At 45.3% G+C, this 25,695-nt stretch overlaps 1 protein-coding gene across 2 annotated transcripts in view; it reads right to left on the bottom strand.

Moving 5' to 3' along the window:
- Positions 1-209: 209 nt before the first annotated feature.
- LOC115794293 (teashirt homolog 1) overlaps positions 210-25,695 on the bottom strand; it is a 33,473-nt gene continuing 7,987 nt past the window's right edge. Inside the window, exons 1-2 of one of the 2 annotated variants that reach the window (XM_030749711.1) lie at positions 17,853-17,860; positions 210-4,448 (exon numbers count right to left, since the gene is read on the bottom strand). In XM_030749711.1, coding sequence (XP_030605571.1) covers positions 913-4,443 — 3,531 coding nt within the window. In that variant the 5' untranslated portion in view covers positions 4,444-4,448; positions 17,853-17,860 and the 3' untranslated portion in view covers positions 210-912. Of the gene's footprint in view, positions 4,449-17,852; positions 17,861-25,695 lie in introns of those variants that run through there. The other variant, XM_030749710.1, reaches the window with a different exon arrangement.

Here is a 25,695-nt window from a genome sequence, read left to right on the forward strand (position 1 = left end):
GTACTGACATTTCACTGGTAATCATTTACACGTGACGGACTGTTCTCTTTACAGCTGAACAAAGCGACACAGTTTAGAATGAGAAAGTTGTAACAAACCATACAACTGGAAAATTGCTATGAGGTGATACTTCACAACAAGGAAAAGTTTCTTCAGCAAACTTGCATACTGATGGCCATTCATTTTCACTGATTGACTCAGAACCCGAAGCAGCATTTCAGTTTTTCCAAATGTTCATATTATCTTTTTTTTTTCCTTTTTTTTTTTTCTCTGATACACTGAGCAGGCCATTCATCATCAAAAACATTGCTGTGACAGAAACCCAAGAAGGAGAGCGAGGGGGGGGGGGGGGGGGGGGGGGGGGGGTGATAATCCTTGATCTTTTAAAATCTGATTTTGACAAATGCAAGATATTTCAAAACATGTTCTCTTTACAAATTCAACTGTCTAAGGTGCTACTTCAGTCTTTCGGGGTATTCTTTCATTCTTTTGGTGTATACATTTAATTTTCACCTTCTTCATATCAAGTAATATACAGTTATCTCTCCCACCAATTCTGTCCACTCACCACTTTTACCTTTGAAGCAGTAGTTGTATTTTTGCCATGAAAAGATTAAAATCTTGTGTTTAACCTTGATTCACTAAAATACATGCACAGATCAGACAAATAGCATATAAATATATTACAAAATAAGTGTAAAAAAGCTTGGCAAAACAAAAACAAATCGACATGAAAAGACATGGTCCAGTCAGGCAGTTATCACAACAAAAAAATAATAAGACTGATTTTTTTTTTTTTCCTGGCGGCTCAGTTCGGCCCAGTGCAGTAACTGTGAACAATGTCATTTTAGTGCAATGAAAATCTAGTCAGTTCCACAGCTGTCAGTCCTTACTCTCAGCTCGAGACATTGTTTAAACCTTCTCCATTTTGTCTAGCTTCTCCAGTTTCTCCAAAGCAGTGACAAACACCAGGTGGTCCTCTGGAGACTTGCCATGGGTCTTGCTGAGGTGCAGTTTGACTGCGTGTTTGCTGACGAATGTCCGATTGCAAAGTCTGCACTGGTACACGGAGCCTATGTCGTCCTCTGGCGTGGTCAAGGCTGACAGGGGGCTGCCGAATGTCATTTTGTCTGTGATCACCTTTGAGGCAGCCTGCTGCTCCCGTAGGTGCTCAGCTGACAGTTTGGACAGGTCCTTCAAGCTGAAGCCCAGGTGAGACTCCAGGTGGCTGATGTAGGAGGAGGGAGTCCTGAACTGAGAGGCACAGTCACCACAGAGGAACACAGGCTGGCACGAGTCCATGTTCTTGAGAAACTTGGTGCCCCCAGTCCGTCTCAGCTGGTACTTGACATTAGCCAGCCAGTGGGATATGGTAGTCATGGAGAGGCCTGTGAATTTACAGATGTGGACCCTTTCCTGAGGGCCCAGGTCAGTCATGGCATAGCGGCCCTCTGGGGTCTCCCTCAGGCTAGACGCAAACTGCGCCTGCAGAATGAGGAGATGCTGGGGATTCCAGTTTGACTGTCTCCCTTTCCTCTTCTGCACTGGGGAGAGGTCCTCTAGGGCATCCTCAAATGCGCTGCCATCAGCATCTGACTTCTCTGAGATGGAGGAGGGAGTTGAAGATTTGGGCGTAAGTCTTCCAGTGAGGTTCTTTACCATGTCCGAAATGTCCATCAGAGCATTTTCTCTCAGTGGTGAGGAGACTGTGTCAGGGAGGGAAATAAGGGGTTTGTTACCATTTACACTATTGTTGGTCAAAAGCGCACTGCTGCTTTTGTTATTGTTGTTGTTGCTATTAGTGGTGGACTTATTTTTACTCAGGTCTATGGGCTGGTCATTGTTTTCATACAGCTGATAGTGGTTGACGGGCTCAGCTGCCTTGCCCTGAGGAGCTGGGTTGAAAGCTGGCTTGTCCATCATGCTGTTGCTGATTTTGTAAAGCATAGATAGCGGATCTGCAGCAGGACTTACTGGTTTGGAGGCCTTTCCCAGGTGTGTGTTCATGATTGATTGAAGTGCGCTGAGAGGGTTGATGAAAGGACTTTCAGGTGAGTGGTCAGTGATGATGCCAAGACTGTTTCCATTAGTTACTGGGGATTGGCACGTCTCAGAGCCATTCTTTGAATGGTTGCTGTGGCCATCTACTAGGCTCTCTTTGGGCTCCTTCTTGCAGATAAGCTCTGAATCTACACTGCCTGGGCTGCTACTTCTCATACCAGACGGCTTACCCACAGAAAGGTCATTTGGAGATGCTAATTGCTCTCGCTGTTCTCTCAGTGCAGGGGAAGGGGATTTTACCAACGAGGACTGTCGGCATCTTTCCAGGCTCACCATCTTCTCCTCCTTTTCTTTCTTCACAGTGGCAGCTTTTCCTGTCACTTTCTCCACAAGCTCCTCCATGGCAGTGACATTGCTCCTGAGGGGAGTAGGGGAGGAAGGGCTCCGAGGTGAGTGCAGGACTGAGTTGGGGTCACTCACTAGACTTCGTAGGCCACTGTTAAACATTGGCTGCATCTGAACACTCTGGACCGTTGGGGGTAGAACCGTAGCTGAGCTTTTCATGGCACCCTGCAGCTGGTAGGCTGCATGAATGCTAGGGTAGCCACCCCATGTTGGTGTGCCTGTCTGAGCCTTGCTGATAGCACTAGATACTGTGTTCTCAAGGGATTTAAGAATATCTAAACCCTCTTTAGGTGTCTCCTCCAGATCTTCTTCTCTAAGGTATTTATATGACGTGGTGTCAGTCTCAGATTTCTCACCTGAGTCGTCTTTCTCTTCCTTAATTTTTCTCTCCACTTGCTCACCACCTTCGACCTTTTCATCCTCACCTCCTTCCCTCTTTTCCTCTGAGCCAGACGAGAGTGCAGGGGATACTGGCTGGGACTTAACAGTACTGGGAACAGGGAGTCTGGTGGTGGTTGGCGGCAATGGGATTGACTGAATCTTTTCTTCCACCACCGGATCAAAGACCAGCTGTTTGCCCTTTTTAGAAGCAGAATTTGTGACCTTCAAAAAATGACCTGTAACCATCATGTGGGCAGTCAGCTGCTGTAGTGTATCATGGGAGCTCCCGCACTCCATGCATTTTAGAATCTGTGCTTTACGAGCTTCAAACTGCCATGTGTAGCTGGCACCATTCTGGTAGCCATAGCGGTTGTTTGGCGTAACATAGGGGTTAGCTGCAGCTTTTGTGTCTTTGCCAACATCCCCAAGACATACACTGCCACCACCACTACCAGCATGGATAGAGTCTGGGGAGCATGGCGAGACAATAGCATCTTGGATAGCACGTTTTTTAGCTGAAGTGGGTACCAGTTTAGTGGCCAAGGCTGGCACTGGTTCTTTGAGAGGCACTTTCTGGTAATGCTTGGTCTTGATCATATGAACGCTGAGATCTTGCAGAGATTCAAATGAATGGCCACAGTACATGCACTTCAGAACTTTCTGGGCATCCTCTTTCCCCTCCATTTCCATCAAGGAACGCTTCCGTGGTTTGGACCAGCGCTTTCCCTGATCTTCCTCTTTGTCCTTATTGTCATCTCGATAGTGGCCCGTCTCATTCATGTGGACCGTCAAACCCACCAGTGTGTCATAGGCAGCACTGCAGTCTTTGCAGCGGAACTTGCTTGCACCAGTAAAAACAGAGCCATACAGCTTGTTGTTCTGTCGGTAGAGCTGCACTGTGCTGAAGAGGCTAGGCTCTGGTAAAAGGTGATAGGGGGTCTGCTGAAGAGTTTTGGCAAGTGCTGCCTGGTGCCAGTCATAGGCTACACCACGACCATTACTGGCAGCACCACTGCTGCTCCCACTGCTGCTGGTTGCACTGTGGCTGCTAACAGAGCTAGCTGCTGTGCCATTAGTACTGCCACTTGTGTTGCCTGTGTGGTTGACAGTGGCGCTGGAGCTCTTGCCATTATGGTGACTGCTAGCCATGTTGACCCCACTGCTCTTATTTATGGTTGTAGTCGTGGACACAGAGGCAGTAGTGGCAGGCTCTGGAGTAGTGAGGGCACTGTTGACACTGCCAGCCGCAGCAGGCTTAGATTTCATGATGTCCATTGTGATGCTAGACCAAGAGGCATCTGAGATGAGGTTTGCATAGACGGCTTTCATCTGTGCCAGGCTATCCTGGAAAGAGAGGCCGTTGTTGGAACGGAAGGGAAAAGCAGAGCCATCCCTGTCCTGACCATCCCTGGAAGAGGTGCTCTTGAAGTCTGCAAGTCGGTCGCTAGCATCACTAAGTGGAGACCCGTATCCAGCATCAGGGTTAGTACCATTGCTGAGTGGGGAGTCTCTGTAGCTAGGTGGTTGGCCTCCATCCACGTCTTCCTCTTCCTCATTGCACAGGAACTCAGTGTCCTGGCCATCTAATGAGAGGCCGTCATCCTGCAGGTGCTCTTCCTCATCATGAGCAGCTGCCTTAAGCTCGTCCTCGGGCATGTATGCTGGAGTACAGAGAGACAGCAAGAGAGAAAAGATAAAAATGGGGGGGGGGGGAAGAAAAGAGGTCAGCTCAGTGAAATTAAAGATTTACAGCACGCTAACAGGACCACTGTCAAAATAACATGGAATGAATGCTCTATGGTGGGAAATGTAGACTTTTATTCTCCTCCAGTGTGAGTGTGCATATATATGTCCGCATGCATGCATGCATGACTTTGTGTGTATTTTACACACATGTGGCTCTGAAAGCCAGTGGTGAAAAAACCTCCAAGGGAAAAATAAATCACTGAGCTTCTGACAGTTGTCCTTTTCCTTCCCAACTATCTATTCCTCCACACATGCCTCATGTTCCCCAGGAAATGACTGGCTGTTTGGCCTTGTTAGCCAGCTGCATGCTTGCATGTTCAGCTCCCCTTTCTCTCTTTTCTTTCTCTCTTTTCCAAGCCCATACTGCATCTCACTCATCTAGTCCATGAAGTTTCGCTCCTCACCCATTTGAGTCATTCAACTGATAGGAGAGGGACAGTAAAAACATACCAATTTGGAGATATCCCAGTTTTCCTAACCCACTCTGATGAGCTGATGGACATTTTCAATTGTGCTAATATGCAGGAACTGGAAAAACAATGCTTTATGGTTTGAGAATGGTACAAGCGCTACTGATCATAACAACCAGTTTATACATTTGCACTGCAGCTGTTCAGTGATCCACAGCCACACGGACGATGCCTTAAAAAGACAGGTTAAGATAAAAAATAAAGAAAAAACACTTGATCAAAAAAGCCAAGAAGAAACAGAACTAAGATGTAACTGGTTTACGAGTAAAACATTTAAAGGCAAACAAGATTGAAAGACAGACTATGTGTGTGTGTGTGTTTGTGTGTGCATGCAAGGAAAGGCAGAGTAAGCATCAGTAAGTAGCAGAGACAGGAGGTGGTTAGGGGGAGAACAAATGAATGAGAAGAAGATGTGGGAGAAAAAGAAAAAGTGAGCAGGAGGTGGTGGGTTTGTTGGGTGGGGAGAGGAGGCATAAGAGAAAAGGGAGAAAGAAGAGGGTGAGTGAGGCAGGGAGACAGGAAAGACGGCCCCCTAGCTTCTTCCTTTATCTCCTTCCTGCATGGTGAGATGTGTGTCCTACATGCCAGTATCAGTCTCTCCTGATGAAACAGATGTGCTGTCAACTTCAAACGGCACGCTAACCTGTCATATCATAATCTAAGTGGACATAATACCTGATATATATACACTGGCACCATTTACTGCTGCCTGAGAGGAGATGGGTGGAGGGGGTGGGGGAGGTGAGCAGCTGCACCATCAACTGTGACTATGCGATGATGTGCATGTGCGTACGTGTGAGTGCCTCCGTAAGTGCCTGTTTGCGATTGCGAGTTTGCACGCATGCTCACCTTCCCGTGCCTATGTGTGTACTTTATGCATTTTGCCGCTCATACACATTTGCTCTTACAGTGCAAACCTGAACCCACCGACCATATTATTGCCTATAAGTCTGAGTTCGCTGTGTGCTACTGATACACCCTTCTCCAAATGAGCAACATACTCCCCTAACGCCTGACAGGATTTCTGTGAAATGAGAGCACTACAGGAGAACCTGGCTGCGCTTCAATCCCACTGACAGACTGAGACCGAGACAGTTTCTAAAACTCCTGAAAATCCCTAACACAGCAGATTAGCATTATGTGCTGTACTCTCTACAACACATCTGCAGAGTGTCTTCTGCTACAGTGCCTTCCCTCTCACTAACCCGCTTCCAAAAGAGGAGGCTATCAATACATATCAGCCTTTTAATATACAAAGCATCTTGCAGAATGGCTATCCATTCTTCACAAGCCCACAGGAACAGTGCGAACATACAGTAGGAATTACCTATGTGAGTCACTCGCATCAGCTGCAGCCAAAAAACAGCTAAACCCCAATAGCTGGCAGTGTTTAATAAGTAGACACTCACAGATACACAGACAGCAGGAATGAGAAGCAGCAGATCAGAAATATCCCTGGGTGAGTGACAAAACACAGACTGCAGCAGGGAGGGGCTTCGAACGATGAGCAGGTCGCCAGGGAACCCTTTGACGATCTCTGTCAATCAATTCCTGTCCTGCCATGTTGTCATGGAAACAACAAAGAGGGAGATATCAAAAGCCCACAGACAAAAGACTGGCAGAGACAGACATCTGTAAAAATCACAGGCAGCAAGTGGACGGTTTCGCAAACCATAAACGTACAACATTAGTGATGGAACTTGAGTCTGAAATAGATGATCTCCCCATCTGTTTTGAGATGCTGCATGAATTCTGACAGGATGCTAAAATCTGAAAAATATTGGAAGCTACACATCAACTCAATCACTGCAACTTGAAGAAGTGTGATTCTGACTGGCGACCAGATTAAGCCCCTTCTCTTCTGCTGGATGCACATATGCAGAGCAACACCAGCAGCAAGGGGCGGGCTTGGGAAGGGCTGGCGTGCCGTCCCTGGCGGTTTGGTTTGCCGAGTGGGTGATGGCTGTGAGCAGGGCCATCTGCACGGGCGCCAAAGCGCCTGTCACTTTTGCTCGGGGACGTGCCGCCATCAAGGAGACAGGCGGCAGTGCGGCCAGGATAGGACTGCAGACTCACTGTCACAAGCAGCAGCAATCAAGCCCGCCACCAGCCACGCCAGATCACCAACAACAACGCACAGAAAGGAAGTAAGATTTAGCTGATGCAGTGTCACTGATCTCCTGGCACCTGCACATAGGGTTAACGTAGACAAAGAGGCTTATAAAATTTGTAAAGTAGCAAAATGGGTTTGTAGTAGCTCCTTTGGATGTTGCAAAGAGCTCTTTTAAAAATGCATAATACACAAATAGATTGACATACACACTTAATAGAGCTGTAATGCATGCATTATCAAAGGTTTTCATGCCTCTGACTACCAAATACACTTTGGAACACAGACCCTTATTTGATTAGAGATAAGAGCTTTAAAAGAGCTCAAGTATGTGTTTTGTTCCCATCTGCCTCATTTATTATTATTCATATTTAAATGAGATAGTTCCTGAAGGACTACCCAAACTAATGCACCCATGAAGCACCCTTGAGTCTAACTTCTACCTAATATGTAAAGATTACAGAGCGCCATGCACCATTTCAGATTTTTGCTAAGGCAATCTGTGATCAGGTTTGTGCATTTAACACCAGCACTCAGAGGCCACACCAGAGACGAGTCTGTGCAGTGCACTGTTATGTTTGATATGATGTTTCCTGATGAAAAGCCTGCAGTGAACGCCCTGTATACGGCCTCAACACAGCACTGGGCCTCACAGTGAGACAGCATGATGGACCTAAGTACAGATCATCTCTTAAACATTTTCTCTGCCTACACACACACTGTAACGTTTTTTGTATGACTTGATTTTTGTAAATGATACCAAATGAAATACATCCAGCGGATACGTCAGCTTTTTGGCAAGGAGCAGAGCAGGAACATATCACTCCTTTTCAAAACTTTGCTATCTTTCTCCGCCCTACCCATTTTTTGCTTTCTCCCTATTCTTTGCTGCAAGTCTGCTGGTTGTTAAATCAATAAAACTCTCTGTCAGGCTCGCAGAGCTTCACCATTTGGCCGCTGTCAAAGCCAAACAAACCAGATAAGAAAGGCAGAAAGGCGATGAAACGAGAGAGAGAGGAAAAAGAAGGGGATGAAACCAGTCAGCTTCCCCTCGCCACCACCTCCAACACCAGCCCCATTTCTCCAGCACCCCTCCTTCTATTTATTTACACACATTTCTTTATTTATTTGATGTGAGTTTGGGAAGAGGGGGCAATCACGGCAGTCATTTGCGGCACTAATGTCCAATCATGGGGCCCTTCACTCATGTGATTTAGGCAGTGCAGGAGTGGGTTCGCGGCATAGAATGGTGGGGGGTAGGTGGTGGTGGTGAGGGGGGGTGCAGAGGCCGTTTAGGATGGCCCCTAATAGGAAACTGGCAGTCTTATTCCTTCCCCAGATTCTGTTTGTCACCCCGCTCTCCATTACGTGCCTCTCAGCCCTGATGGCTTTGGACAGGAGCTGATCAAAAAGCCATCGCTTGACCTACACGCCGTGGCAGAACGAGACTCGCGTCCTGCACAGGGAGAGGGGGAGATGAGACAGAAGAGGAGAAGGAGGGGTGTATGTCAGTGTATGGTGCAGAGCGGAGTGAGAGGGAGGAGGGGGTGATAGCTCTCGGACCGGGACAAGAGGGCTGTAAATAAAATGACATTATTATTTCCTCTGTCCCGTCATGTAGAAAAGCCAATTATGGTAATGCTGCTGCCAGCGTGTCAGAGGGAATGCTGGGATGTGCTTCCTGTGAAGCGGCTAACATGAGAGCAATACCCTGATCAGGAACACAGGCCTCAGTTTGACAAGATACTGAACAGATAGGGAGAACAAGAAATAGCGAAGGACAAGTAAGGGAGGGAGAGTGGTAGGGCCTTGTTTTCTTAACAGATAAATATTAATATACCTGAATGAATTGAGGACCCAGAGTCTAAAGCGGGGCTTGAAGTTTATTCTGACCACGAATTCATTTTTACACTCTTATATTTAAAATATTTCAGTTTCAATGAGATGTAGACAGTAACAAAATAAACACCCGTGAGGAAGTGTGCGATACAGAATCTTATTAAGTTCAGCTTGGTGATATGAAAATGATAGAGAAGCCTTAGCCTAAGAAAAGTTATCGACCTCAAAAGTTCATGAATTCTATTCTGTCACACCTCAAAATTTGACGAGATGAATTATGCAAGGGCGACGGTAAAAGAGCCGGATATTGAGGGTGAAGGCGATCATTTACTTTAGAAGCTAATTCATTCTCATCTCATCTCAGGTTTCTCCCAGTATCCCGTTCTTAAAATTCCTCCCGCGCTTGATAGGGGTTCTCTCCTTAAAATAATTCCTCAGCTACCTTTTCCCTTTCACTCTCGTCCATTATCCCTTCTTTCTCTTTCTCTCCCACCCTCCTCCTCTCTCCAGCTTTGCTCACACGCCCACATGGGCCCCTCCCAAGCGGAATAATGGGTGCATATGGCCTAGGCAGCACCTACAGGGCCTTAAATAACTGCTGCAGCATTCCAGCTCGCTGTACCAATTTATCTCTCCCCCCCCCATTTCAAAACACTTCTAGCTTGAGTTGAGCTTCGCAGACAGCAGCGGATGGGACATGTTGTTCTTCAGACACATAGCAACATAATGGACCTGATACAGAAAGTGGTGTAAAAGTGATTAAGTGCTGTGCACAATTCTGTTTTATTGGCAGATATTCAACAGCCTTCTTAGTGATCATTTGCACTGGCGGCTCAGTGCGAACACTTCGAGTCATGTTGCGTTACCGCGAGCCAGTAGCATTATGTAAACTCACCGCAGTGATGCTTTTGATAGCAGAGAGTTGTGTGTTTTGCCCTGAAAGCAGCAGAGTATGTACATAGCATTGCAGGACCTTTTTGCCAATAGGTCCATTTAAATTTTTGGTCCATACCTCGACGACTATGAAAAGCAAAGCAAATGCTAGCTGGAAGTTGCAAGAATTTCCTCTTGGCCTTTGAGAGAAAGGAGCTCAGGTTCAGTGTCATTTTCAGCTGATGCCATTTTATTAACATTTTTTTTTTGGAAGTCCTTGAAGAGCTACTTGCTCATGCTGCAAGTGAGTATGAATAAAAGCATCAGCTAGATACCTAAACTGTGCACTGTAGATTTATTCAACTGTTGCGATTACTGTCCTGTAATGAGGGGTTAAACGGGTAGCAGGTGCTAAGCTGCCACAGGTCACGCTCTTGTGTAAACATGTCGATATGTCCCACAGACATCCTTCTATATGACCTTAAGAGAATGATCTATAGATTAATGGGCAGCTCGTGTTGGAGTGTTTATGCATACGAGTGTGATATAAATGCCTGGGCAGGTGTAATATCTAAGTAGAGGGGCTGAATGTGTGTGCAAATGAGAGAGAGTGAGTGCGAAAGGTGCTGCTGTTTTATTTATAGAGCGAGTGCTATTTATACCTAACTCAAAGATCAGTTCAGAGAAGCTGCTTGTGGGCCACAGCCAAGATCACTCTCCATTACAGTGCATGCTTAATACCAAAACACACACACACACACACGCATGTACACACTCCTGCCTATATACAAGGTGGGGCTGCTGTCGCCATCATATCTGCTTCTTACATACACATACAGTAACAAAACAAAGAAATTTACCATATACATGGTACAGCCATGCGTTTGTTCACAAAGGGGCGGCTGAGGAATGGGAGAGGGTGGGGATGCACGGGGGTGAGCCCACACTGACTGACTGAGTGTTCTTCATGGAGTACAGCAGGCTTTAACATGCTCAGGGATCAATACAGTGAACCAGCGCCAATCGATTGCAATTCATCTGGCTATTTTTTTTTTTATTTCATTTTCACCCACTCACACTGCACGCTGAGCGGCTATCCTGCGAGGCAATACATAAATAAACATACACACATTTGCATACACAAGAACACATACACACACACACACACACACACACACACACACCTGAGCGGCTGGAATGATCACCCCCTCCTCGCAAAAGCGGGTTCAATAAACCCGTATGGAATTTATTTATTTTTATTGAGCATATCAGCCCATCCTGGTCCTCTCTGCATAACAAGGCCTGTATAATTAAACCATAAATTTCAGTGCGCTCCTTTAATTACCACAGACAATGTCAGGAGGCAGCAGGGTAAACAAATGGCTTTGAAGTGAGCAAGAAAAAAAAAACGGTTCGACACAGCAATGGAGAAGCTGTTCATTTTGGCGAGAATGTTGTTGCACTTGAAAAGGATGAAATGTTAAAAAGAGTGTACGTGCTTGGGGAGTACAGTATGTATTTTTTTTTCCCCCTCCTGCCTTTTCTAGGAATACTTTTGAGGGATGCAGTTTTGTTGTAGAGTGAAGGAAGAACTAATCGGCGTATTGCTGCAAGCATGACGATGTGCAAATATGTATATCTGGATAAGCATAGTGCACTTGCAACTACTAATAATCTAAGTAATGGAGTGTGTGTGTGTGTGTGTGTGTGTGTGTGTGTGTGTGTGTGTGTGTGTGTGTGTGTGTGTGTGTGTGTGTGTTTGCACGTGCATTTAAGCTTTTTTCCTCTTCAAACACACAGTAGACGCAGATGGTGTGTTTGTGTTTATATGCAATTTATGGGGAAACCAGGGGTTCTTCAGTATGACCACAGACATCCATACGGTCTTCGAGGGCGTACAGTATATATGAATGTGCGTGTGTTTGTGTGTGTGTGTGTGTATGCTGCGCATGTGTGTAAGCTTTAGGTCAATGTCAACACACAGGCCTGCTTCTCAGCAGCTTAGCTAATTACACAAGAGCCCTGAAGGCCACTTAGAACAGGTTAGCTAATTAACAAACAGGCTGATTGCAGATTAATTGAGAGGTGTTCCTAATCTTCACCCCTAAATGCAATGACAAATGCTAACTGGCACTAATTAGGCCGGTATGGAAAGCCGAGAGTGGAGGCTGTATTTACAGTTACCGCGGCTCATATGGATGTGTGGCTTGTATCCAACTGCCTCTTTCAGACCTGCCAACAGGTTAAAGCAAATGAAACTTCAGTGAAAGTACTGGGAGGCTAAAAGGTAGTGAAGACAGCTTCATCAGCAGCCTTTTTAGGCTGTAATGCAAGGTGGGCTCAATATGTACGGTACATTAATACTTTTCTGTGTGCAAGAGTAACTAATATCTATTTCAAGTTTCCAGTTAAATTAGCATGTGAAAATGTATTTCTTTGTGGAAAAGTAGGAAATCTTTATTATAAAATTAACAAAACAGTTTTAAAGTCATGAGCTGATCCGCATAACACACAATCTTTGTGCAAAAATGGTAGGACGCAACGGATAAACATCGTCCGCTGGAACTAATACATGCCATTCTATTTGCTGATTTTTATATTTATGACACAGCATTTGTTTACTTACATCAGTTTTTAGGCTTTGTTGGGTTTTTTTTTTGCAGTCTCTCTGAATGAGAAACATGTCCCACTTTACCTGTGGAGATAATATTTTTGAAACCATTATCTCACATGTTCACTGAAAGGCTGCTGTTAAGACTATACTATTTGCAGTTGACCTTTCGGTGTGTGTGAGGATGCATTTCCTCAGCTTCAGCAAGAAAGGTGTGCACAGAACATGAAACCTGAAACGGTGTCAACACAATGGGTTAAGGTGGATTACAAGGGCAAAATGAAGAGAAATAGGCCCCTAGGCAGGGATCTGAACCTGCACCCATCTGTGGATGATCACCTGCCAATAGAAAATGTACTTTGCTTCACAAGCGCGTGCACACACACACACACACACACACACACAATCTTGCAAATTTCACAGCCACTAAAACTACTCCCTAAGGCCCGACTTCTTCCAACTTCCATCTGCCTAGATAAATTTATCATTCACTTCCCCTGTCTATCACACAAACACATACACACACCTGTGCCTTTTAAGCTGCCCACCCTCCCCAAACATGCACACACACTAAGATTCCACCTGGACTCTTTCAACCTCTGACCCCACCCTCACTTCTTCTTTTAATCCTTCTCTCCATCCATTGACTTCATTGCTTCCTTCTTTCTTTTGCACCACCTGCGCTTTTAAATCCCTACATCAGGATGGCCCATTTTACCTGAACAAACACACACACTTCCAATAAACACACAGAAGTACCTACACGTCACAGAGCTCAGGAAACACACACAAACATAAGTATGTACAAACACACACATACACACACACACATGCACTGTCCCTGACAAGACAACAGCCAGCAGCAGCTGCTTCCATCTCCTAGCAACAGCCAGCCTGATAGATGACCCAACGATGGATAATTACCGTAAATCACCACAGCTCACACACTAAAGGAGAGAGAGGGTCGAGAGAGCTTTAAGGAAGACTGAAAACGTAAGAGAGAGGGAGAGAGTAGGGATTGTGAGGGATCAGAACTAGAGGGCTTGGGGCTGGTCATGTGTGCACTAATGCACATTGATGAGCTCAAATTCATCTGCTTTTTGAAGCACAGACACACACATACACACACACACACACACACACACAGTAGTCAGATGAATCTATCAACAAACGCAGTCAAACATGCTTACATCCTACAGCATGTACTCCTACACACATGAAAAGGTGCTCACCGTATACATAAATGTGTGTGTGTGTGTGTGTGTGTGTGTGTACCTTGTCGTGTACACAGCACACAAACACAGTCACACACTGTCAGCACTGGAGCTGGAATCTGAAACCACAGGCCCCACCTTCCTATAGGCGTGCTTGTCTGTCACAGGTTCCCATCTTTTGCACAAAGGTGCCTATCAAAGGCCAGGAGGTGCTGTAGGGTGAGTCTGAGCAGTACTGTAGAGCAGAGTTACGAATGGAAACAGCAGGCTGGCTGCTTATAAACACTGACAACATTATTATTTTTGATTTGTTTAAGAAATGTTTGATTTTAAATATTAGCCAGACGGACACCTAAAGGTTCTCCTGATGCACTCTTTTCTTACAAATAATTTGGAAATGAATGTCTGATAGTATTTTTTTTAACTCTCTCCTGACAATGATAAAACAGATTTACATAATTTCATATCCAACTACTGACATGCAGTCTGTTTTCCATGAATTCTAAATATAGCATCATGACAAACTACCTCCAGAAGAACAAAGTTTACTCCAAATTATCAACAGATCTTCGATATGCACACGCAGCTGCTCCATTTACTTCCCCATCATTTTCAGCTCTCCCAGACATGCAATCTGTCCCTCTCGCTCCCTTCTTTCTTTCCTTGCTCCCCCTCCCTCTTTCCCCGACTCCCTCCCTGTGCGAGTCCTGGCTGCTGCAGACATTTGATCTGGCTGCCTTGTGATAGATTGACAGGTAATGAGGAGGTTGAAGGGGCGTTGGAGACAGGAGCAGGTGTTCAGCACAGTCTTTTTGGCCAGCGCTAAGCTGCCATGTCCTTCACTGCTGCACCGCACCACTCCGCTTCCTCCTTTTCTCACTCATTCCTTCCTTCCTCCCTTCTTTCCACCATCCCCCTTTTCTCTTCCTGAGAGAAGAGGACTATGCAATCCATCACACGTTGACACGGTCGGACATAGACTGTCTTTATATGGGGAAAATGCATGGGCTGTGGAAATAAATAAAGAATAGAACATCGTGTCCCACGCTGGCAGCAGCAAACTAGGCCTTGGACTGATCACTCAAACTGTGCCGTGAGGATGAGACTGATTTGGAACATCCGTGTGTAGAGGAGACCAACAATGGCTTTTTTATAGCGATGCTAGTGCTGACATGACTTTTATAATGCTAAAAAGTTTCCTTTCTACAATAAAATGCTTTTGTTTTTAGAAAAGCCTCTAGGACAGCATTTCACTCGATTCCGAAAGCCAACCAAAATCACGACTTAGTACATTTCAGAGGCAGAATATTCATATTTCAAACTCACATGAGTAAATATTAAGTGTCTTAGTCTCACTATATTAAAAAAGGACTGCCTCACAACCTAAATGGGTGCATATCTGTGGCAGATTTTGACCTGTTTCAGTCCTGCTGACACAGCAAAGCACCACTCTGCATCACACCACACAAACTAAACAGGAGGATAGAGCAGAGAGGATTCTGATGATTCGGAAGACGGAGCAGAAATCCAAGGATGAGGACATGAGCAGTTGCAGTAAAGACAGGTTTTTTTAAATTCTATTTTTGCTTCCAACTGTTGAATCACTGCTTTGTGATTGTTGTTTGATATCAAGGAACCAAATAATCCACCTTCCAGAGAATCAGAAAAATGAATAATCTAATCTTTTCTTTGAGTTTTATGGCAAAACTTTTAACCCAGAATGATTTGGGCTTACTGTAATTGTTCTGAGTCAGGTGACATTCGACAGGAAGTAATTTTAAGTGTGCTGTGAAGCTTCTCTTGTGTCCAGTAACATCCTGACATGTGCCGACGCAGGATTTAAAGTAGAAATGAACAGTTGCACCTCTGAAAACACCTTAAATGCAGTAACAGAAACCTGAATTGTCGTCACGGGAGCCAACAGGCAGAGACAGTGAGAGAAAAACAAGGCTTCAGACTATAAATCCAACCCTCCAGTTTACTACCCAACATTAAAGGACATGTCACCCTCCTAAATCAGAGCACCAAGAGGAGCCAGACGGGCTAAAACCGGGAGCATTTGCATGTTCCCTGAAACATTCCTAAGAGCTTAACAAAGTGCTTGACCACTTTTCCTGCAGTTATATCCTGCAGTTGCATATATAGTTCAAACAATTTGAGATAGATGCAACTGGCTTTCTGTCACGACAGACCATTCTGAATTAAAGTAAAGACAGGAATATGCTACATATCTAGTTTCTGTTTTAATCAGCATCCCTAAAGGTGGATTTAAACACTGAAAAGCAGTACTTGGTCTGGTGTCTGACCCAGGTTTCTTACTTTAAATCTACAAAAAAACAGCTTCACCTGGACAATCTAACAGACAGTTTAATTATTTAAAATAATGCCAGATAAGAGTGTGTAGAATTAAAGAGGGAGCCACCAGGCTTAAAATTAGCCTATCCCAATTGTCACCCTACTCAAAGAGAACCTGTTTTCTGAAAAAAAAAAATGTCATTGACGTGCAATCACATTCAAACACACTCGCCTGTCAGTTTATAACTCTCCTACTCTCACGCACTCTCACACACACACACATACAGACCAAACATCGGCCAACACACAAATAGACACCCACACATACACACTTTTTAAGCCCTTGCCTGGCATCAGCTGTCACACAACCTGTCTCAGAGAACTAAGCAGAGACAGACGCTGTCAACTTAGAGTGCCTCAAATGCCCACATCCAGCCAGGCAGAGGAAAAATCAAGCCTGTCTCCCAGTATAATTTGCGCTAATCCTTCATGGGAGATAGTAAAGTCTATGGCATATCTGCCTAATAGCATCAGTCACCGGCAGGTTCTAATCTCATATTTAGACCCATTTCCATCACGGACTGACGACAAAAGCACCAGCACAAAGTGTGATTACCTTCTTATTTTTTACATTTCTGCATGACTTGACTCCTGATAATAGTTGGGTGGGGTGGGGGGGATTTGAAAACACGAGAAGCCAAAACTTTGAGGTTCTTTTCTCTGCGGAGGAAGAAGAAAGTCATTTCAGGCAACGACAGAAGACAGGTGGACAGAAAAAAAAAAAAGGGAGTAAAGTAAGTGGCAAACTGTATCAGGAGAGAAAAAGTGGAGGTAAAGAGAGTGAAAACCTTTCAGTCAAGAGCCTGCCCAGACTCACACATGCTCACGTTCACATTAACACATCCTCATGCACGCAAACCCTTACAGACTCATACACATGCGCGCACACACACACACACACACTTCTTTTCAAAGCGTTTACAACCTGTGGTGTTTGTCCTGCTCTACTGGCTGCTTTACCGCGTGCATTTGAATGCCGACTGGAGTGCATCCCTCTCATTCAGACAGCACCATAAAAGACGACACACACAATGAGGGCTCTTTTCAGCGGAGTGGGGCTGCCTGGGGGTAGGGAAGCACCTCCAAAACCGCCACAGCACTTCAACTCTCAAGGCACAATGAGGTGCTAAGCCTTGATGAATAATGAGAGATTATTCATAAAGATGACAAACAGAACAGAAACCAACTATACAAAGTGTTGCGATGAAAAGTCCTTTAGCTGCAGCTTTTCCTCCACAGTGTGTGTGTTGACTGTGTCTGAGTGTATTTGTGTGTATCTCTAGGAGTGACCTGGCGAAAGAAGGGAGACAAAAAAGAAGGGGAGGTAGCGCAAGGATCCTAATGAAGCCGTAAATCAGAGTCCGATGAGAACAGACTCTGTAGGAGGATCACATCAGTGGAGATCAATGCAGACAGCTACACACACACACACACACACTGATGAGAATAGAGATGAGAAAAAGCCAGACGCAAACACATGCCGGCATTCCCAAGTGTGGCCGACTTATGAAGGTAAAAGCAAGTACATGAGAATAAACACATTCATTCATTTCCAAACGCACAAAATGACACACACACACACACACTCATCTAAAATCTATTAAACTTCCTCCAAGTTGCCCCCACTTCCCCCCAAAACCCATCTTCCCCCAAGAACCCACCCATGGGCTCAGAGTCCCACCTCCTTGTTCAATCCTGCTCGTCTGAATAATATCTGCTGTGATGAATGGCGCCATAACTCTGATATCCACAATCAATCTCTGCTTTAAAGACACATTCATCTTGTGCAATGCTCAATGGAAGGGGGGGGGGGGGGGGTGTAGGAGGTGCTTGGGTGCTTGCCTGACCTCCTAGGGGGAGGGTGGGTGGGGCTCAAGGGTGCTGATGGAAGGAAGAAGGGAAGTCAGGTTGGGAGGGTTGCACTGAGTGATGTCTGTCAGCTCACATCTGGCTGCAAAAATAAATGAGGCTTATGAAGACAAATGAAAAGGGGCCGTCTTCCCAGTCCCCCACCGCCCTGACACACACTCAGACTCAGACAGCCAAGAAATGCAGAGAGAGGGTGGAAAAAGGGGGCAAAAAAACAATGAAGGGAGAGGAAGAAGCTGAACAGAAGAGCTGAGAAGAGATAGAGGGTATTCACTGATGTAATGACTTTACAAGGGCAGTGATGAAGTTTGTTGTTTTGGGGGGGTTTGGAACACTGATGCTTGTAAATGCATATGCTGGTTTAGTCAGTATATTTATCATCTGTAGCTAAACTTGCCTGCATAGAGCATCACTACTGCAAACTCTTTGCATGAGAAAGAAAAAAAAAGGGAAAACAAGGATATTAAAATGGCCACTGTGCCAGTGCAAACAGTCAGCCTTGGACTCACACCTATGACTGAGTATACAGAGGAGGGGGGGAGGGGAGTATTTACTAGGCTGGGGGCTTTTAAGAGTGAACTATCTATGACCTGTTAGAAGGGTCATCCCTCGGTGACACTGCCACTCAATATTCTTCTTAATGATGTAGCACGTCTTTTAACCCCAGCAGACAAAGTAAGGAAACATTATACCGTCAGGAGGTCTCCCCCACGTCTTCTGCCTTTTTTTTCTCCTCCCCTTCTTTTCCCACCTCATTCATTCTCTCTGTTTCAGCTCACTGAGTTGTACGACCCAGAGTTGGATTTTTAATTATTAAAAGGAGAATTCCAGACAGAGAGTTTTTCAGTTCTGTTTCGGGCTATATGATCGGCCAGGACCTGGCTGGAGTCTGCAGAGGTGAGCTCCATGGACTCTGTTTAGTCTGGTGTTAAAAAGTGCAAGTAAGCGCACAGGCGCAGTTTTCAAAGTAGAAGCACGCTGACAAGATATATCAAAAGTGTATTTATCTGGAAATCCTAGCAGGCCTTAAAAATATCCTGCATAAATTCCTTTCACTCGTAACCAATGAAAATGTCCCCGCATTTAATGCTGGCAGCCGCTGAAGCGCTTTCATGTTAAAAAGATAAAACTTTCACTTATTCAATGAAATGAATAAGAAATCCTTAGTTACATTTGCAACATAATTTACTACTGATTTTACCTCATTTCTTCTCATCAAAAATTTAATATAGGACAAGATGCCACTAAAAAAAAACTTGAAAACAAGGCCTGCTTTACTGCATCTACACAGAGAGATTACAGTGTTCAGGCTCTGGCCCCTCTAAATACCACATATGACCAAGGTGGAGGAAGGTAAGGGCACCCAGGTAAGATACTTTATTGATTCGGGAAGTGGCTGCAATGGAGTTAACCCTAGCCAAGGCTGATGATGGGGGTGGATGAAGGTTTGGGATGAAAGGTGAGACGATGATGGATGAGAGGAAGCTGGAAAAGGAGTGAATGCAGTGAAGTAAGACATTAACACAAAAAAGTAGTAGATAGGCATGCCATGACTGGACTGACACTGTTTGCTATAGTAACCGACACATCAGTTACAACAGGCATTCCTATGTACAAGCTGTTCTGCAGCGTAATGTGTTCTTAAACAGGCCCAGAGCGTTCAGTGCCGTGACCCCCACAGACCTCCGACTGGGTCCCGAACAGCCAGGAAAGCTGTAATCTCTCTGTCAAACAACTCTTCAGTAGCAGGTATGGAGTGTGTTTGTGCATATAAATGTTTCCAGACTGCATCGACACAGTGAATAAAAATGACAGCTGAAGAATGATATGGGGAGTCGGCAAACAGCTATTCTCTATGGAGGCCGCAATAATAACGTTCAATAAAATAGAGGCAGCTTTTAACCACATCAGAAATACTAAGACAATTATTAATAACATCATTTAGTGAGAAATTTGTGAACGAATGTATAAAAATATCTGTATATGTTTTCAAGCTGTTTTAAGTGGCTCTGAATGCTCTCCTAACTGACTGAATAATTTAATTATTCTTTTAGATTTTTTTCCAAAGTTGGCTTTGAAGTTATAGCCAGTGCCTGTACTCAGCAGGGTAGCCCTGCATACACAAACGCAAAATTGTACACACAAACACACACACACAAAAGCGGCTGTGTGTGAGAGTAGAGGGAAGACAGAAACATTACAGGGCCCAGTTTTTTGGCACCAGGCAAAGTGAGTAGGGAGGGTGGAGGTGGTCGGGAGGGGAGGCAGTGAGGAGAGAAAACGAGGAGGAGAGTGAACAGCGGGGGCGGGTTGAAGGAGCAGAGATGAGGGAGGAAGGGAGGGAGGGAGGAAGGGAAGGAGGGTGGGTTGAGCGTTGGAATGAACTCTCTCAGGCTTTGTGGTGCACGTTTCCCAAGGCCCCCGCCTGGCCCCTTTGATAAATGACACATGTCATTCTGTCAGCTTGTGACACTGCAGCTGGGAGGCCCTGTGATGTATGGCTCTGCTGAAAAAGGAAATCAACTTTTTTCCCCTTCTCTCTCTCTCTCCCTCGCACTCTCTCTCTCTCTCTCTTCTCTGGTTCTGTCTCCCTCTCTCTTTCCTTCTGTCTCCCTCCCTCCTTTGCTCAGCCTAGCCTGAGTGCATGGCCTTTTTATATGAGGATTTAGGTTTCCTCTGGTCCAGTAAGCCCCCCCAACCCCCCGACACACACACACACACACACAAATGCAGCGACAGACAGGCATGCATACAGCCAGGTTGTGGCTAGTTTGTTCTCTCACTCACTCACTCACACACACACACACACACACACACACACACACACATACACACAAGCAGTGACGCAGCTATTATGATCGTGTTCGAAGCCGTAACCTGAGGAAAAGAGGGCAACGCCACACTGGAGGTAGATCCAGGATTTATGGCTAAAAGCCGAGGAAGTAAACAAAGTGCGCACTTTTTAATAGGCAAAGCGGTGGGGGTGGGGGGTGCGGAGTGAGGGGGCAAGATTCCGGTTGGGCAGGATGGCTGGTGTCTCCCACTGGGTCATCTGTCATCCATGTGTCTGACTGGAGTATGAGCACACACAGCTCTGGAAATGTTGCGCATGCACGCACACTCCCACAGGAACTGGGATGAACTGAGAGAGGTCTGCCACACACACACACACACACACACATATACACACACAGAGTGTACACTGTATTTGCAAACAGATAAATATTCACACACTCGAAAAGACTTTTCAGAGCAAATGCTTGCACTATCAATCTTGAAATGGTGAAGGAAAAAAAGAAAACAAAGACATGATGAGATTTTATTTCACAGGGCAAATGAGTCTAACCAATGAGCTGCTCCCGCGAGGCCTGCCCTAGCCCTCCCTTCCTGGCAGATTAGCCTATCACGGCATCCTATTGACCTCTCTACTCCACGCACCGCCCACGCAATGGGTGAGCCAGCATAAAGACCAGTCTCTCTTTCCCTTTTTTCCCTCTTGCACACACACTCCTTTACTCTCTCTCTAATCATATCCCAGTTCTTCCTCTTCCTCACTCCCCCCCCCTTCCAGTCGCTCTCTCTCTTGCTCTCTATCTCTCTTTACACTCCTCCTCCTCCCTTTCATTTCTCTCTCAACGGCTGACCTGTTATCAGTGCACTGGAGATTTAACGGCCAAAAAAAAAAAAAAAAAAAAAACACAAAGCGTGAGTCAGGCGTGGCGGAGGGACATTTCCCAGTGTCGCTTCTCAATCTTCATGTGCTTTCTTCCTCACAAACACACACCCTACACACACACGTACACACACATTCACCCACTACTGACTCTAAATCAGCCAGATATCTTCACTAGCATTTACTCAGTGCAGTCAGGTAAAAAAATAAATAAAAAATCACGGTGAGGTGATGGTTGTGTTGGTATGAAATCACAGGAATGAGGAGCAGGATTCAGGCCATTCATCGGGCTGCAATACACACTAATGAGTAAGAGTTCACTGTGTGTTGCTATGGGGACCAGGGCTACTTTGACTAAAGGAGAGCAAAAGAGCCTGAAACACCGAAAGACAGGGAGAGGAGAAAGAGAAGGAAAACAGCGTGAAAAGGAAGAAGTTGGTGAGGAGCCAAAGGAGGAAATTAAAGCGCAGGGTCAGACATATTAATACATTTGTTCACCAGTTTGTCATGTATTAGAGGATGACCCATAAGGCAGGTCTAACATTGTGTATCAATTTCATCACCACATGTTTATTGGGAAATTAAACACAATGGTGCTGTGAAAGGTAGCTGGATTTAATTTAATGCAGCGTTCTGATTGGATTACACAACAGGGCAACAATATTTTTAGTGTTATTATTATTATCGTTGCTATTAATATGGCTTATTGGCTTAGAGCATTTTAATAATGTGTAATTCTGGTTGAACCACAAAATATTTAGAATTTTTTTCGATGGCATGAAAATCGTCAAATTAATACCATGCAGCACTTTAAATAGCAGCTATCTGTACCTTCCAGCAGCGAAACACTGATATCCTGCATAAAAAGGCTCATATCTGTTTGAACTTAAATAGAATATGAAGCCAGCCGCAGAAGAAACTGAACCAGAGAGGAAAAAGAGGGCAAATAAGAACCTGCTTCGTTCGGACTGTGTCCACCTGGGGGTCACGACCTGTCTTCGACCCTGTCAGATGTGCACTCTGGCTGGCGCAGGAGTGAGTGCAGCAGAATTTTTTTTGGGGGGGGGGGGGGGGGGGGGGGTGCAGCTAAGCTGCTGCAGGACCGATACATTTATAAATGCCAGAAGGCCTTCACAATGCTGTGCAACAACTTTGTATATGTGTGTGTGGTTAGAGAAGGAGGGGTGTGATGAAGCACCACTGGTGTTAGCCCCCCCCCAGCCCCCCTTCACGTTAACAAGCCGCCTCTGTGACCCTCATGCTATACACATGTAGACAACAAACACACTTAATACACAGCGCTCCTGCCACTGGAAGAAAATTCCTACCCCTGATGTCCTTCTACATGAATAGTGTAGCCACTGAGGCCATTTTGTTTTTGTTTAGTCTCCTCTTTGGACAAAGTTTGGCTTGAGTGGTTTGATTTTCTCTTTTAATCACAGCTGGAGGACAGGAAGAAAGAGGCACGAGGAAATGAAGTAAGGGATATGACAAGAGGGGCAGTGTGTGGAGGCAAGAATCCGGGAGTGTGTTGTTGTAAGTGTGTATAATAAAGCAACAACTCTGGACTTTAAGGTCAGTTGATAAACACCACATTGACAAGTCAAGAGCAGGGGGAAGGTGGAGAACCAAAAACCTCCCGTTTCCCTGATTCCTCTAATCTGAGCCAAGCATTCGCCTCAATTAATCACTGGAATTGTTACACCATGGTAATACTGAAAACAATCTCCATGATCACACGCACAAACAAAATTTCAAATTGCTATCATCCATCTCACCTGCCCCTGTTAAAAGCACAAGGGTGGGGGTGGAGATGGAGTTTGTGTGTGTGTGTGTGTGTGTGTGTGTGTTGGGGGGGTAGATGGCTGAACCATTTGTTGGCTTCCTTCTCCCGCTCCCATTCTAAAGGCCTGGCCAGTGAGATGATGGTGAAAAATTAACGGCAGGCAGCCAAACAAGTAAAGGCACCAGGGCGAGGGGATCAATGTGCGGCATCCATGGCGGGAGCAGCTATGTAAAACACTTGCCTTAAGTCAGCCGCATCCGGTTAATATTTAATCCCTCCATCCATCTCCACAAAGAGCGTTTCCCTTTTAGCTTTAGCTGCCGTTTACTTTGATTACACACAGCCGTTCGGGGTGGCTGGGGTGGGTGGGGAGGAGGTAGTGGGGGCAAAGCAGGAATGATAAGAGAGCATGGTGGGGTGATTTGCATGGGGATGGAAAATATTCTCAGGTTTGATAATCGCTCTGAGCAGTCTAGTGCCAGTGTGAGACAGAAGAGAGGAGGAAGGCCCGAAAGAAAGAATGAAATAAAAAGAGAAAGAAGGAGGGAGGGAGGGGAGAGGGAGAGGTGTTAGATTTGTGATGATGAGGAGAGGAAAAAGAGGTGACGCGGAATGAAGCTCAGGAAAAACAAACCGAGTTTCACTCCGAGGGGGTTGCCTTATTTAAAACAAGAGATATGCAAATACGGCAGGAGTAGCAAAATAACACTGATATTATCTTCCCCGGTTATTTTCTGTGGCAAATGATTTCTAGGGAGGAAATCCAAAACTGTAACTCCCAAGTGAACATGCAAATCCATCTGTGTATTCCTGGGGAGCCTTCTCCGCTCACTCTCATGTTGCTTTTTCACGTTGCTGTTTTTGCTTCCTCCTTTAACCGATTGAAGTTTCTCATGTTTATTCTGCACCAGCGCTGAAAACTGCATATTACAGAAGCCAAGTAATAACTACACAGTGTCAACAGTATTACACATAAGCATATAATAACTTCATATATATATACATATGATGGTAAATTATATGATATTTAATTAGAAGTAATGGCAAATGTAAAATTAAACTTTATGTTTCCTGCTCTGCTGCGTACTGCACACTGTCACCACTTGGCTGCCTGACGCCTGTACACATAATGCTTTCGATTGCACTTTACCAATTACCAAGGGAAATGAACTACATGCCACTGCGCTGATTTAAACCCTTAAAAATTGAGAAAATATGGCAAATGGGGAACACACGCCACTTAAATTTTATTTATTTTTTTTTGTTGTTGTTCTGTTTTTTTTTTCCACTTCAATGCCAGAAGCCTGTCGACTCGAATGTGTTTGTCAGCCAACGGGTTTACTGGAAGGAAGCCCTCAAGATGGGCAATGGCAACTGTTCATTTTCTCACTCACTGACCTCAGCTCCCCACTTTACAATGTGGAATAAAAAGCGGCCCTGTATTAGCCAACAGCGTGAGGAACACAGAGCGAAGAGAACCAGCGTTTAGGTTAGTCTGCAGCTGCTGGTTTGCAAAAGGTAAACTCAGCATACACTGTGTGTGAATGCACCCAGACGCACACCAGGGATCAAACGAAGGTGCTTTTTAACCTGTCAAACCAACAGCACAGTAGCTTGAGCTACAGTTTTTTAGTCTTAATGTTGTTACAATCGAATGTACAGCATCTTTTTTTTTTTAGTTGCCTGCGTCTTTCTGGTAGTACTCGGCCACAAGAGAGCGAAGCGACCTACAGATAATTTAAAATGGGAAAATACTGGGCCCTCCAAACCCCCAACTATTCGCCCAACACTCGCATCACCATGATTGCTAATACAGCGAGCTATTGATCAATGAGTGTCTGCCGCTGGCTGCTGTTTCAAAGGGGAAGAGAACAGGGGCTGCAGGGCCTGTGACAACCCTGACAAGGGTAAAGTGTTATTTCTCTCACACACCGACAGCTGGACAAGGGGTGGGAGCGGAGGAGAGCATTGGAGGGGAATGTTGTAGGGATGGAGGGACATGTGCGTGAGTCGGGAGGGGCATTCGGCCGGCCAGGCAGTAATTCTTAATTGACACCTGTCAGGATAATGGCGGCAGTCACAGCTGTTGTGGGAGAATTTGTCCATCGTCCCGTTCATCTGTCAGCTTTAATGCCCATCCTAAAAGCTACACCCCCACCCCAACCCTCCCACCCCACGCAGCAGATACACAAACACACCCATGCACACCTAGACACACACACACACGTGCGCGCACACACAGATTTCATCTCTCTTCCCTATCCTAAATATCCACCTCTCTAGACCTTCACCCACATGCCCAATCTTCTTTGGTGCTGCTGTTGGACTAAACATCGGTGCCCACTGCCATTATCAGGCCATC

This window comes from Archocentrus centrarchus, chromosome 16 (genome assembly GCF_007364275.1).
Source record: "Archocentrus centrarchus isolate MPI-CPG fArcCen1 chromosome 16, fArcCen1, whole genome shotgun sequence".
NCBI classification, from domain to species: Eukaryota; Metazoa; Chordata; class Actinopteri; order Cichliformes; family Cichlidae; genus Archocentrus; species Archocentrus centrarchus.